The sequence below is a fragment of the Raphanus sativus genome, chromosome 4, assembly GCF_000801105.2.
Source record: "Raphanus sativus cultivar WK10039 chromosome 4, ASM80110v3, whole genome shotgun sequence".
Taxonomy (NCBI): Eukaryota; Viridiplantae; Streptophyta; class Magnoliopsida; order Brassicales; family Brassicaceae; genus Raphanus; species Raphanus sativus.
In genome coordinates this window covers 10,329,750-10,345,696 of record NC_079514.1, presented here as the reverse complement: position 1 = coordinate 10,345,696, position 15,947 = coordinate 10,329,750, and the positions used below count along the sequence as shown (strand labels likewise).

General features: G+C 34.1%; 2 protein-coding genes across 3 annotated transcripts; both read right to left on the bottom strand.

The window, feature by feature from the left end:
* Positions 1–727: 727 nt before the first annotated feature.
* Positions 728–1,999, bottom strand: LOC108830108 (deSI-like protein At4g17486). 2 transcript variants are annotated; one of them, XM_018603713.2, is made up of 3 exons: positions 1,708–1,999; positions 1,186–1,473; positions 728–1,096 (listed from the first exon to the last, which is right to left on the bottom strand). In XM_018603713.2, the coding sequence occupies exons 1-3, from the start codon at positions 1,850–1,852 to the stop codon at positions 858–860; spliced, it is 672 nt and encodes a 223-aa protein (XP_018459215.1). In that variant the 5' UTR covers positions 1,853–1,999; the 3' UTR covers positions 728–857. The 2 variants fall into 2 exon arrangements, with proteins under 2 accessions (XP_018459215.1, XP_018459213.1); XM_018603711.2 differs by having other exon boundaries at positions 1,168–1,473; positions 1,708–1,993.
* A 6,961-nt stretch (positions 2,000–8,960) lies between these two features.
* LOC108830112 (zinc finger protein 3-like) lies at positions 8,961–10,132 on the bottom strand. Its single transcript, XM_018603716.2, has one exon. It carries the CDS (start codon positions 9,850–9,852, stop codon positions 9,079–9,081), a length of 774 nt encoding a protein of 257 aa, XP_018459218.1. The 5' UTR covers positions 9,853–10,132; the 3' UTR covers positions 8,961–9,078.
* Between the last annotated feature and the right edge of the window lie 5,815 nt (positions 10,133–15,947).

Genomic DNA, 15,947 nt, shown 5'->3' with positions numbered 1-15,947 from the left:
TCTCCCTTCATTTTTATGAAAGATGACAGTTGTTGAGCTTTTCTCCCATTTCCGTACAACAAATACTGGAGGGAAATACGAAAGAAGACAGTTGTTGATCTCTACACAGCAATCTGCTTCATTGGAGAACCCAGTTAACTTCATTCACTTCAGAAAGAAGTTATAGAAACTGTCGGGAACTGTGGTATGCATGATCGGATTTGCAGATAAATCTTAAAGGGACTAGGTGATTCAAAACAAAGACAATATCACAGAAGAAGACACAGAACGATTGACTTGAGTATATATATATATATATCTCCAAATGTTGATTAGAGAAACATTTAGTATAACACAACTTATGCCACATCTCGTTCTAAGCTAATAGAGGCTCCAAGATATGTAGAGATCAAAGGTTCTGACATTTTAAAGAAAACATAGATCCATGTTAACATTTAGGCTGTTCATAAGAATCCAAACGTTTGGAAAGATCCATAAGAAAGATCCATAAGCTTTCATCCCCGAGAGGTTCATAGATAACGAGACGGACTAGTTGACTACAAAGGTTTAAAAACTTTGAGCTGTTGACACTGAGTAGCGTAATGAAAATGTGCCCTAGAATGGAATGGTACATGTTATGGACTTATTGACATTGAAGGATCATATGGACTTGTTGTCTCTCCTAAGGAAGTTCTACTTCAGCTTACGCAAAGTGGACTTGACTTCACTGTTAGTTCATAGATTTAAGTGATGTAAAGATCTTATACCATTAGCCATCAATAAAAATGTTTGGTTCACATAAACACAACTTCTTGAAACCATTACAAACCGAATCAAATAACGAAACAAAAAAAGATTTTACTAGGAGAATCTAAAACCTAAGCACTCACAGGTGGTGATGGAGGAAGACATTGTCTTCTCCTCTCCCCTCCTCCTCCTCCTCTTCTGCTTCGGTTTAAAGACCCCGACGAAGAAAGCGAAGGTCCAGGTGGATATCTACTTGACCTGCTCCTATGTTTCCTCTCTTCTGCTTCCGGAACCTTCTCCTCTTTTGACCTAACCTGCCTCACCTTCGTCTCGTTCAGCTCTGCAGGCAGAACACAGTTGCAGAACAAACCTATAACCCAAAAAAAAAGTAATGAGCTTTTGCTAAAAAGGCTAAAACAGGGTATAATAAATAAAACAAACCAATGCTCTGTTTTGTACCGAAACGAGCAAGACGGTTAACCCAACTAGGGATAGATCTCCTTGTCAGCTGAACACAAACGTCGTTGCAAAAGTGATTACAGTTCTTTGTAATGAGATGGTAAGTGTTTCCGCTGTAGTCTTCAGCAAGCTTCTCCATAAAGGCACGGACTTTCTCTGGATCCAAATCTGTTCTCCCAATCAAAATAGACTTCCTGAACGTGAAACCTGGACACTGCTTCGGTTCCACCTCGAAGATCCCTGTTGTCGAATGCTCGTGAGCTCCGAAACCGTACTCAACCCCGTGAACTACATTTTTGGACAAAAATCACTTTTAAAAGTCATATAAAAAAACAGAGCAGCTGTTCCATAAATAGGTCAAAAAAAGTTTCCAAATTTGGAATCTAATGAAACGGGTCAACTTCAATTACTACAAAAACAAACAAACAAACTTAAAAGTTTCTTACTTCAAATTCAATCCCAAAGATTCATAAAGTTGTGAACTTTAACCTAAACCCACCGATAATTTTGAGAGAGATATACCTTCAACACCAGAGTGGTAGACGCCAAGACCTAACCAGTAAGCGTAGCCATTGATGGGTGTGAGGTCGTATACATTCAGATAAACCGGAACCGAACCGGCTTTCTTCTTCCGGCCGCCGGTCACCACCACCATTCTACACAACATCTTTCCTCTTTTTAACCGAGGAAAGCAAGTAACAACCTTTAAGATTCGTAAGGGCTTTAAAGAAATTAAAGAATCTTGTTCTTTGTGATTTATTCTGAGAGAGAAGCTTCTGCTCTTGTTCCCCTTCCTTTATTTCTTAAAAGCTACATTCTCTTCTCTGCTCTCTGCACACCCTTTTGTTTACGGCACATATTGTTTTAGCCCCTATAATTTTACATTTCTTACGTTTTGACCCCGGTATTATAGAATTTGTGTTTTCAGGTCAGCGACGCCAACGAGGACTTTTTTTAGAGCTTACGAAGAGTGATAGAAGTGTACGTAAATGTTTGATTAGTCGTATAAATAGTAAAACTCGATAGCCTATACGTTAAGCGGCCAAAATCACATGAACTCTCTTATCAACCACAACTTTGGTCACGAAAGTGGCTTTGATGGTCTAACCAACGATTAACACTATTATAGCTCTGTTCGTTTGGTTGCCGCCGGTTTCAGCGTCAGCGTCGGCGTCAGCGGCTGCGTCAAACTCGTTTATCTCATGTTCGTTTGGTTGCCGCCGACGCTGACGCCGACGCTGATGCCGACGCCGATTGTTGTTCGTTTCGAAGACGCAGGCAATTGACGCAGCCGCAGGACGCCGACGCATGACGCTGTTTTGGGTTGTTCGTTTGGTTGACGCTGCGACTATTTTCATTTATTCATATTTTATTTTTAAAAATTTGTAAAATTGTATTTTAAATAAATAAAATGTAGTTTAAATATATTTACATCCATAAGAATATTATGCTTAATTGGTAATAAATTTTTGGTCAAATATAAAAATATTTGATGTCATAAATCATAAGCTAAATAAAAATAAAAATAATACATCAAACTACTTTATAATCATAATCAATCATATTAAAAAAATTATACTGAAGTAAATATGATAAAATCACACATTTAATTTTCGAAATTATCACTTCAAACAAATAAGGTAAATATGTTTTATAGATAAAAGAAACATGAAATTAAGTTGGTTGATAAAACAAATATTACAACAAGTCTTAAAAAAAATCGAATCATTAACTTAAACATGATTTAATATGGTAAACGACCTCTACCAAATCCATTTGTGATGTTATCACGCAAAGCCTCCATTGTTGTATCACCTCTCGGTTCATATTCAATATGTCCACCACCATCATCACCTTCTTCTTCTTCTTCTTCTTCTTCTTCTTCTTCTTCTTCTTCTTCTTCTTCTTCTTCTTCTTCTTCTTCTTCTTCTCTTCTTCTTCTTCTTCTTCTTCTTCTTCTTCTTCTTCTTCTTCTTCTTCTTCTTCTTCTTCTTCTTCTTCTTCTTCTTCTTCTTCTTCTTCTTCTTCTTCTTCTTCTTCTTCTTCTTCTTCTTCTTCTTCTTCTTCTTCTTCTTCTTCTTCTTCTTCTTCTTCTTCTTCTTCTTCTTCTTCTTCTTCTTCTTCACCATCACTATGAGCTTCTTCAACTCCAACATCAACATTTTCCCATTCTAAAAAATCTTGATCATCCCGATGTGAATCACGTATGAAGTTGTGTAACGCCATCGTCGCTGTCACCAACTTAATCCACTTGACCAGACCATATTTTGGATGCTTACGGTCCAAAATCCTCCATTTTGCTTTCCATACTCCAAATGTCCTCTCAATATATGATCGCAGACTTGAATGCCTTTTGTTAAACAGCTCTCGTGCACTAACTGGTGGTCCTCCTCTACGAAATTGAGGACCACCAGTTAGTGCACGAGAGCTGTTTATATCCAAACTTTTCAGACATCATTGAAATTAATGTACTAATCTCCTGTTTTTTTTTTCCACACAGACTTGCAGAGACACAAACAGACTGACACTAAAGAACCAAACTCATAAGTATAATGAAAATAAGAGATATTGATCACGAATATTGTGATATTTTGGTGTGTTAATAAATCATTAGTCATATTTTTTTTAAATAATTAAACCACTTTGTGAAACCAATCTAAACCCTCTCTTCTTCCACTAAGATCACTAAGAGTTTGCAACTTTCATAAACGTTCGCAAATTCAAAAGTAAACCCTGAGCCATGTACAATCACATGGGGACACTAAACAGCAGAGAAACAAGTCATGGCTCTAAAGTCAGCTCAAACAACCATCTCAATAAGCAAGCAGTAAAGAACATCCAGTATCAATAAGCAAGCAGTAAATAATCTTACCAAAACACAGAAGAGAGAGAGGGAGAGGGAGAGCTGCGGCAAAGAAGAGAGAGAGAGAGCTCTGAAGACATGTGGAAGATGATAACAAGAGGAAAGAGAAGAGTCAAAATCAGTATCAAAATCAGACATATAGCAACAGAGAAGAACCAGAAAAACGGAAAGATTAAGCAATGAGAACATGAAGGTTATGACTTATATACAAGCAACAGTATAGAGGCTTGAGACAGAACACAGTGTGATCACTAAAAACCATAAGAAAAGCTACAGATCACTAAAAAAAAAACATAAGAAAAGCTAAAGATCACTAAACAACAGGAAGCTATATAAAAAAAACATAAGAAAAACTAGGTAAGCTCACATACAAAGAGGAGTTTCAAACACAGAGAGAAAAACTCAGAAGTTCTGAGGAAGAGCTAGAAACAAGAACTCGTGACCTCATCTTGCAACAAAACAAGCCTAATGGTGGTACCTCTATATGATCATCAAACAGAGAACTTTCAACAAAATCAGAACGTTCTGTAATCTTACCAAAACAAAGAAGAGAGGGTGTGCGTCTGAGATCGGGAGAGAGAGCGAGCGTTGCGTTGGAGGAGAAAAAGCCCTGGGTTTTCGTCAGAAGAGAGAGAGAGCTCGAGCTGCGGCAAAGAAGAGAGAAACCTATGTTACACAAACACAAACACAAACACAAGTACTTATAAATACAGTTTGGGATTGAAACCAAATAACAAGTACTTATAGAGGAGCCTTACGAGAGAGTGAGAAACAGAGGAGAGATGGGTTTGCTTCGAGAAAGCTATGGAGAAGCCTGAGAGAGCCTGAGACAAAGCAAACACACATGTAAGTTTCTCTGTTCCATTACAAACAACTCAGAATAGCAAAGAGACCTCTCAGTGAACATATACATACCTGAGAGTTTTGGTGTTCCCAAATGCTTCAAGAACTGAGAGATGATTCCTTGGGCGCCGTTCCTGTCCAGCTATTACATAAACCCATTACAAAAGCATCAGTAAAGCATCAACATCAGACACAAACCCATCTCAAAGACACATACTTTGTATCAGACACATTACAATCCGAGAACATACCTCAACAAGAAAAGGAAGTGATGGGTTTGGTCGAGCTCGAGATGGGTATGGAGAAGAGAGAGCTTGAGATGAGATGAGCTGGGAGATGGGTAGATCGAGAGAGAGAGCTCTGCAATAGATAGATCGAGAGAGAGAGCTCGGAGTTCGTCGGAGATCGAGAGAGAGAGAGCTCGGAGTTCACCGGAGATCGAGAGAGAGAGGTTGAGATGTCGGAGATTGAGAGAGAGAGAGAGCTCTGCGAGATGGATCCAGAGAGAGAGAGAGAGAGAGAGAGCTCTGCGAGACGAGATGGATCGAGAGAGAGCTCAAAGTTCGCCGAAGTTCGAGAGAGAGAGCTTGAGATGTCGCAGTTCGCCGGAGATCGAGAGAGAGAGCTCGGAGTTCGTCGGAGATCGAAAGGTGTTCGTCAGAGATCTCTGGTCGAGTTGCGTCAATGGAAGTTGGAGAGGCGTCAAGCGTCGACTGCGTCAAATATCTTAGGTTTTTTGGGTAATTAGTAAATTAGGTCAAGGGTAATATGGTAATTAGGTTAGGTTGACGCAGCAAATAAGTCGCGACCGCGGGATTTTCTCGGCGTCTGACGCAGGTGCTGGCGTTTAGACGCAGACGCAGCCGCATATACCGGCGTCGATGAAACAAACAAGCTTTGTGCGAGAATCATTGCCGCTGACGCTGACGTCGGACCTGCGGCAACCAAACGAACACGCCTTATATCAATATTTATATATCTCTAGCTAAGAATATAAGATAAACTAAATATTTATAATTTTATCCTATATAAACTTTAGATTAATTAATATTAAGAAAATCTGGTTATTTGGATTTATCTTTAACTTGGAACAGCGCTTAGCAAAATTTGTATGATTTTTTTTTTTTTACGATGTATTACTTTTCAAAAGTATCACTCTCATGGAATAAACCGGTTCAGCGGTTTCGAAGGATCTCTCGTGGATGATTGTGTAAACAAATTTGAAAGATGAGGGTGGTATTGGTAAATAATAATTATACAGAAATCGACAAAGCCACGAGCCATGTTTCAGGAGGTGTCTCTTTGTGTACGTTTTCAGCAACCGATGCTTAGCTGTTGGGGCGTGAAGTTAACAACATTATTACGCTCACCACTTGGATAATTTTAGACTGGTTATTCTACCATACTGATTTGTATTTAACTGAATATACCAGATTGTATTTCCCTACCAAATAAATAAACACATAAGAGGCAGTAAGTAACCAGACCAATTGTCTTTTGTAGATTGGTTGATGTATATATTTGAATATTCGTTGAAAAATATCAAAGAAAAATAACAAAATAACTAATGTAATAAAATAACTAAATAATTAGGGTTTAAGCTCTTGGAGTGAACATTTGACTCGGAATATCTATTAATTTGTACTTGAACACTCTTCTAAAGATAACTTTTTCCCACTAAATTCTAAAGATAAGTTATATCATATTATTAGTTTACACCCAACAAAAGGTTTTAAAACATTTAAGTCAGAAATTGGCTTGTTTAATAATCGTATATATCAATTCTAAAAGGCACCTTTTAAAAGGTCAACACAACTATATCTATTTAATGACTTTGACAATTATTTAGCCATGGCCATCTGTAGAACGACTTTGAGGACAAACAACTTGTGTACAAAATTATTATGGTCAACTGCTCATGACGATAACAGTACTATATTCTAGTCATGTTTATCATAATTTACAATTATTATGATTGTTGCTGGGTATGATTAGTACTAATAGTCAAAGAACTTTTAAAAACTTGTTTTGTATATTCAACAGAGGTTAATAAGTGAAAAAATACTATAGACTAATCTTTAATTAATCCACAATTATATGAAAGAAAAAATAGCTTAAACTGGCTACGTTATGGACCGGCCGAGTACTGCCAGTGTAATTCATTTTTATTTTTGAAAAGGAGTATAATTGCATATTCCTTAGCCTTTTACGATCAAGTCTTGTATTATTCGGTGGGCCTGATGGAATGGAACTCATATCTGCATTTTCAAATTTTCGGAAAAATCCATATAGAAAGATTCATATATTCATTGCCATTTGAATTCATCAATGAGACCGAAACATAATCCTAGTCGAAGTTATCTTGGATTTTAGTATAAAATGGTGTTCCTATAAAGCAAGACAGAGCAACATTTTCGCAAGTAGCACAGAGACAATTAAATAACATGTAATTTGAATGTCTCTTTTCACAAAGATCATAACTTATAGCTCTCATATGTTTGAATACTTCTGTTTCGTAATATTTTCTATACTCTACTCGGGGGTCGGGGCTTTGGAGTCTAGTGATTTAGGAACATAAGTTTTGTCCTCATTGGACATTAGTATAAGATATCGTTACTCATTTCAGCTGTGGGCCAAAAACCTTTTGGCCCAACCCATAGAGAATCATTTCAACTAAATCTTGTGTTGGTGTGCTCTTCTTTTGTAGCCAAACGATTTGATCAGTCGAATCTGAGATTCTACTTATTTATGTAATGTGTAAAAGCAAATCTGAGAGTGTATGAAATGTTTTAGGCCCTAATATACAAGATGATGAAGATGATTCTAAGTACTCGTCATGGTTTGTTATACATTACATGTTTTGGATGTGTTGTCTTGTCTACCTCTGTTTTTTGGACTTATTTTATGGAACTGTGTGACTTTTGGTTCATTCTGACGATAAACTTATGGCTTTTAGTTCATTCTGAATATTTATGACATTTTTGTTTTCTTTTCTCTGTGGATACAAACAATCATATCTTTCTTTGACTAATTTGTCTACTAGTGGTGCAAAAAGATTTGAAAGAGACTTATCTGATTCAATTATATTCGACCATTTTACAAAAAGACACGTGAAGGCTTTGGTGATGAAAACAACATCTATGTCGTTTAATTTCTTTTGTTTGTATTGTTTTCTAACGTATGGATTATGCATGGCTTTCTAATGATCTCATATGGCCGTAATAATTTGTTCTTTACATCCTGAAATAAAGGACACCACTCTGGTGCTTTTTGTTTCACCATTTTTTGCTTATGCTAATTATTCACCTATCCTCTATGCCAGCTTGAAATTAAAAATACCCACTTAAAGTACCCAATCTATTTTGTATATACAGAAAAGAACCCAATCTTTTGGAGCGTTTCTTTATTGTACACATCATTTCAGGAGGATAAACAAAGTCGGAGTAAGTCCTTAGGCATAACATTAGTCTCTTTTTAAGTTTATAGATCTTTCACAGTAGTCTCTTTCTTTGCTATTGTTTCACCTTTTATGCATCGGTATAATTACGTGTGTGTGTGTCAGTGCGCCTGCGCTCGAGTGCTGTTATCCTCGAGGGTAAAATATAAAAAAGGTCGTTCGCAGGTCATAGTGTACACCAATTTAGGGTCTAACAAAGAGAAGCATTGGATGCTTTATTGTTTCATACTTTTGTTATAGACCTAAGTGATATTATGTTTCAATTTTCTTCTATTTGCTTTTGGTGTCACAATCATCCTACACAGCAACTGTCTTCATTTTGTCATATCTGCTTTGTTCTCTTTGAGTGTCTTGTTAGCAACTTTTAAACAAATATAATGATTGTTCTAACTTTTAGGTAAACCAACTTTGACATTATAGTAAATATTATTTCCTTCTTCTTGTGACTATGAAACCAAATCTTCCTACAGATCTCTTCTCTTTTCATTTACTTTATACACATATTTTCCAGTTCTAGGAATTATATATGATTTAAATGGTTGTTAGGTGTCTACCTGAAATCATTTATGCATGTATAGCCGACAAATCTCAGACTACGTAGATATGTGGAAAAGATGTACATAAGAAAATCTTTACTAGACAGAAATATACACATGAGTAATTATTGATAACATTCACATGCAAAATATACAGTAAAGGATACTAAATGCAAGAATCAAGAAAAATAATCTTAGAGCTTGAGGGATAAGTCAAGCTTATGTTGCTCTTCCTGATTAGTACTTAACAATCCTCCGTCTTCTCGCCATTGTTCAAGAGTTATGGGTGATCCAACCAGAATCTTTCCTATGTTGGTCGATGGTATACGGATGTTATTGGACCGTGCATTTACTGAAGGATCTATCATCATCATATGATGCTGCTGCTGATAATAATGATGATGAAAAGTCTCCATTGAAGACAGTTTGCCTAATGCTGGTTGTTGATCAAATGGTAGTCTTGACAAGTTGGTCTGACCATAGTGACCACCAAACCCATTATATGAACTTAACTTGTGGCTCATCGAATGCGCTTGTATCCCCAAAGACCTGTTGCTGTAGTGTCCATTGAAAGGAACTGGAGAGAAGGCGTAAGGATGTCCAAAAGCTGAGGCTAATGCTGCCATCCGTTTCCCTCTCTTTGCCAACGTCCTCTCTCTCTTGTGTGCGTTTTGGTGACCACCAAGTGCTTGTGAGCTATAGAATGTTCTTTGACAGTAGTTGCATGAGAAAAGCTTTTGTTCTGCTGATGTAGTAGATCCATAATAACCGTGATGAACATCGATACTCGTGTCTATGAAGTCGATGAGATTGAGTTCTTGATTGATCTGTTCTTGACTTGAATCATTAACGTCTACATCTTCGTCTTTGAAACTCTTTTCTTGGCACTGATTTGGAGAATCTTTACATGGAAAAGCTGTCGATGAGAAAGGTACGCAAGAGGGATCTGAAGGCAGTTGGTTGTCCATCGAAGTGCTCGTGACGGGGAAAAGGAACAAACTTTTATTCCAAGTGGTGGTTTCTTCTCTCTCTCTCTTATGATCAAATAGCTATGGAAGAAACTTATATCTGTGAATGTGAGGAGCATAAGTAGATGGTGTTAGAAAGAAGTAGATAAAGAAAACAATACCCCCCACTGTATAACATTTTCTTTGGTTTTTGTTTTTGTTTTAAAATAGTGGACCAAAGTAGTATGAAGATGAAAGCGATAGGTAGCTTTGGTTTGCCATACACCCTTCTCACGAAACACTTAAAAGCTAGCTTATTGGAACTCCAGCATTTATATATATATATATATATATATATATATATATATATATATACACACGTTAATAAGAGGATCTTTTCCATTTTTGGATGCTTCCTCTTACAATAACCCAATACATATGTCTCATGCTGGAATAAACTCTTAGCCATTGGCCATGATCCATAACTTTTACCTATTTTGAGGTTTAATTAATCCGGGGATATATATGATCATGTATTCCATTTATTCATGGATGTACTGTGTACGTGCAGTGTTTGTTATTAGAGATTGTTATTATATAGGAATACTAGATTTTGATCCGCGTTTTCGAAGCGCGGGATTATTTGTTTTGACAAATTTTTTACCTCGTCAATTTTTCACTAATATGCTTAGACCTGAAGATTTAGTTTCCGGACAGATTCTAGATTTTTTCGATTTTAGTTCGGTTTTGACTTTTAATTTTTTTGTTTCAAGAATAAAATTTCGAATTCGATTCGGTTTTGTTATTTTTTCAGATAATAGAGATTCCAAAAGAGACCTCTGTTTTTATTAATTGATTGTAAATTTATTGTGCCCCATATATTTTCCCAATACAAATATAAACCTATTTATTATATTTACAAAATCTCAGTGTTTAGTTTGTAATATTTAATTAAACAAACAATTAGTTAATAAGATGAGTAAAACTATTGATGACTGATCGTAAATTTATTGTCACATATTTTTTTGCCTATACAAAAACCTATTTATTATATTAACTGGAAATTATTTGTCTATAAAAACTATTTGATATTAATATTACGGCTCAATGTTAAAATTTGTATGTTTTATATGAGATTGTGTGTATGTTTAGATTGATATGATATGTAAGTATGCTTAGATTGATATTAGGGGTGGGACAGATCGGGTATCCGAGGTATATTAGAATATCCAGATCCCGATTCACCGGATCCGTAAAATTGTTACCCGGATCCGGATTCGTGCTTTCGGAGTACCCGGGGTTCGGATATCCGGACTAAAATCTGAATATCCACGGATATCCGGATCCGAACCTTTTTTAAAAAAAAAGTTAAAACTAAATTAAAAATTAACTAATTAATCATTTATTTAGTATTTAAAATTATTTTAAAAATAAAATTTTAAAATTATTGTACTTAAATTTTAGTTATTTTATATATAAACTATATATGAATATAATTATATTTTAAATATTTTAAATATATAATAGGCTCGGATCCGGGTACCCAGACCTAAAATCTCACTACCCGGATTCGTATCCGGGCTTTCTAGATATCCGTTTTTCGGACCGGATCGGAATAGATACGGGATTGGATCATGGATCCGGATTTTAATTCCCGGCCCTATGATATGGTATTGTTAAATTTTATTTTTTGATTGATAAATTATGCATTAACAAACCAATGAATTAAATTATTTCCATTAATTAGCGGAATTAAAGTAGGAAGTTTAGGAATATTCCTTTAATAAGATTTACATTTTAAATACACGATTTGGTTGACTATGGATTAACCGTGATTAAAGGTAAGATAAAAAATGGTTTTAGTTTAAAATCATTAAAATAGTTTTAAATAATAGAAGAATGGCATACTTGTAAATACTAACCAAAATAAAGGGGATGTGAAAAAAATATCCTGTTTTAATTGTATTGACTAGATTTTGATCCGCGCTTTCAAAGCGTGGGTTTATTTTCCTTTATTTTTTTTTAAATTGACAAATATTTAGTAAATGTCATATTTTTATATATTTGTTTTTTTTATAAAAGACTTAAACTTTTTTATTTTTCTTTATCGTGTTACATTTTAAAAGAGTATAGGCCAGAGCACAATATCCGGACCCGAAGAACCAACCCGAAACCGACCCGAAAATCAGGGTCCCGAACCCGATTAGACCCGGGATGAGTTCTAAATTGCTATATCCGAAAAACCGGTCCCGAATCCGACCCTAACCGAGAACCAAATGAGTACCCGAAGATATCCGAAATATATCTAAAAATATATGTTATAATTATATTTATAATTATTTTGATTTTTAAATTAATATTATAAGTTAACTATAGTAGTTATTTTCGGTACTTTTGAGTATTTTTGGATAAAATATGATAGTTTAGATAAAAGTTTACCACAAAACTGTATAAAATGTATATTTTTGGTTACTTTTGAATAATTTGGATACAAAAATTTGAACCTAATCAGACACTTTGGTTACTTTAAGTACAAATAACCGAACCCGTTAGATACTTTGGTTATTTGGTTATTTTGCAGGTTCTTATGCATGAGAACCGAACCCACCCGGACCCGGAAAGACCCGACTCGAATCCGACCCAAAATTTTATAATACCCGAATGGGGTTTAATTTCAAAACCCAAAAAACTCGATATCCGAAAGAACCGATCCGTACCCGAATGGGTATCCGAACGTCCAGGTGTAATGAGTATTTATGTTTAGAAAATTAAACTTTATTTTTTAATGAATTAAGTTGGTATAACTCTGATATATTAATTTTATTATGTGGTTAATTTTTTAATAAAAAAGGTATATACTTTTAATAAAAGTTTATACTTTTCAATGAAAAGATTCAAATTTTTTTTATGAATGCTTAAATTATATTAAAAAGAAAAAATATAATAATTAATTTATTATTTTTTGTTCACTACACAAAATATTAAGAATAGTTGAAAATAAATTATTTGAATTTGGAGAATAAATAAGAATTGGATCTGATTTCTTAATTGGGCCAAATGGCCCAAGAGAGATGATGTGAGCAGTGGACTTGATCAAAAAAATGACTTAATAAAAATGTGTTATTAATATTATTTGATTGTGCTTAATGAAATAAGCAATATTAGTTAAAAGAAAGGGCATGTTTATGTCAAAATCACAATAGGATCCTGCTTTAATAGTATACTAGATTTTGACCCGCCTTTTTCAAAGGCGGAATTATTTTATAAATTTTTATTAGTAAAAAAATATATTAGTCTTTAAGTGTTTACTATATTTGTAGTTCAATTATCTACTCTTTTTTTACGAACGGGTATTGAATTAAAAGAGATTCGATATCTAAATCTGAACATATAATACCCGAACCCGAATAGATATCTAAAGATAACCGAACTTATGTATTCTTAACCCCATATTCCTAGTTTACTTCTCTAATTTTATTCAAAATGTTTATATATTGATTATTCACATGGTTCAAAATTAGATAACATACATATAATTCCAAGAAATGGATTTTTACTTACTTAAAATGTATGTCAAAATATTTGCTTCATGCATTAGCAAAAGTTACATTAAAATTTAGAAACAATAATCAAATTAGTTTCTTTTATTTTTAACATTTTATCTTCAAATCATTCAATCTATTAAAATAAAATATCAGTAAAGTAAAAGTTATATTTTAAAATACAAAAAACTTGAGAAATGAAGAATTTATTTTTTTCTAAAATCTAAATATCCGAAAACCCGACCCGAAATAACCGAACCCGAACTAAAAATATCTGAACCCGATCCGAAATACAAAAATACCCGAATGGATTCTATACTCCTATGTCGAAATATCCAAAAATCTGAAATACCCAATCCGAACCTGAACGGATATCCGTGTTAAGCTAGATAGGCTTCACACTTAAAACCAATTGGTTTTAAGTGTGAAGCCCATCTAGCTTAACATGGTATCAGAGCCCGATCCGAACAGTCCAACCCGATCCTCATCGATCTGGCCCAAAGTTGGCCCATCGATCTTTGCCCGAGCATTCCGAGATTGACGCTCAGAGAGCTATCATCTCGAGGGGGCGTATTAGACACAAAGTGTCCCACATCGGGTATTGGAAAGGATCCTTAGTCATATATAAGATAGATGGGCCACTCCACTAATCACCAATTGGTTTTAAGTGTGAAGCCCATCTAGCTTAACAATCCGAACGCTAACCCCTAATATAAATGCAAGTAATTAATTTCATCTTTGGGTTTAATAGTAAAACTAAACTGAACATAATCTAAATTCTATTTGATTGTAGCTTATATGTTGTAGTTATAAATTGACTTTTTCATATATTGGAATGTTCTGTTTAGTGAAAGATGAACCAAATAACTCATAATTTAATATTTTATGTTGCAGGTAGTGAACTGAGGAGAATCTGTCACGATAATATATTGGACATGATGTCCAATTAGAGTTATTATATTGATCTTATAATAGTAAATAATATATCTGTCAAGATTCGATGGTTTGAGTAAATTATTTTTTGGTATAGTTTAAGTGACACGGTTAACATATAATATCAGATGGTTTCACTATATTAAATGCTGGTTTAATTAAAGTGATCTTGTTATATTATTTAGTTAGTTATTATGATAACTATATATAAGATAACATACTAAGGAAATTGAAAGAGTCCAAAATTTAAAATGAACTTTCTTAGGTAGATAAAAAATAGGACTCTGTTTTAATAGATTAGATATGTATTATTATATAAATAGTGAATGGGAGGGATACAAAAGAGAACCGAAAGCGAAGTAGATCTCAAAACAGCTACAAAACTCGTACATCGATGATCGATCTGATGAAACGACAGAAGAGGAAAATGACAATAAATTAAAATGGATTTTAAGAAATTAAATGTACCGGAAATGGACAAACTAAATTAATTCAGGTCTGCTTTTATCTACTTTATGTAACTCCATGAGGTAAGTGGCAACGTCTGTCTCCTTTAGTTTCTGTTGTGGGCCTCTCCTTCAATTTTTCTTCTTCTGTATTTTTTTTGTACTCTATATAAAAGACCAGAACGTAGCTTAAACTGTATGCCCTGGATATTTTGTTTACGACCCTTTTTCACATTTTTTGAAATATTGGGTTTAGCTAAAAAATCTAGGGAAATCTACACAATAGAACAATTTGTAAACCGTGCAATCAATTTGTAGAACAATTTCACATTTTTAAAACATCAATTTGTAGAACAATTTCACATTTTTAAAATATTGGGTTTAGCTAAAAAATGTAGGGAAATCTACACAATAGAACAATTTGTAAACCGTGCAATCAATTATTTTCTTAGCATACCTATATATGGAATGATAGCATATGATAAGAATAAGAAAACAAATTTGTATATTATGTTTTTTTGTAACTAAAATTAAAGCTGAAATATATTATAATGTTATTTTATATGTTAACAGCAACTTAATAGCCGAGGATTTAGAAAGTGAGTTCGATTGTTAGATTAAAACTAGAGACTATAGTTCGCATTGGTACCATATGATAGAGTGATAATAATCCAACTAGAATTATTCCATAATGTAATGACTTCTTGCATTATGGAACAATCCAACTAGAATTATTCCTCTACCATGCAATAATTGTAAAACATCTCTAACAAAGTGTTCAACCTTTAAGATTTATTTGCCATCACCAACATCGTGATAATCTTTCGAAAAAAACTTTTTATTTGATTAATATTTATTTTGGCTAGGTTCGTTGCATTGTAATATATGATTCATTTTATTGTGTATCTTAATGAGATATTTTATGAAAAAAATCTTAGTGAGATATTTTAGACCATAGCATAATAGTTTGTCTTCATGAGAGAGATCAAACTTTTCCTTTTGTCCAGTGTTAAAAGGAAAATAATTTTTGAAACTTCCACGCTCGTCTTTTTTATCATCTAAAGAGTTTTGTAGATCAATCGTAATAAATTTTGGTGTTCCACTTAATTTCTTTATCAGCATGGTGGATTGGATATATCATATATTACACAATTTCCCTAATTTCTATAACTGACTACAAATCTAAGATACTATT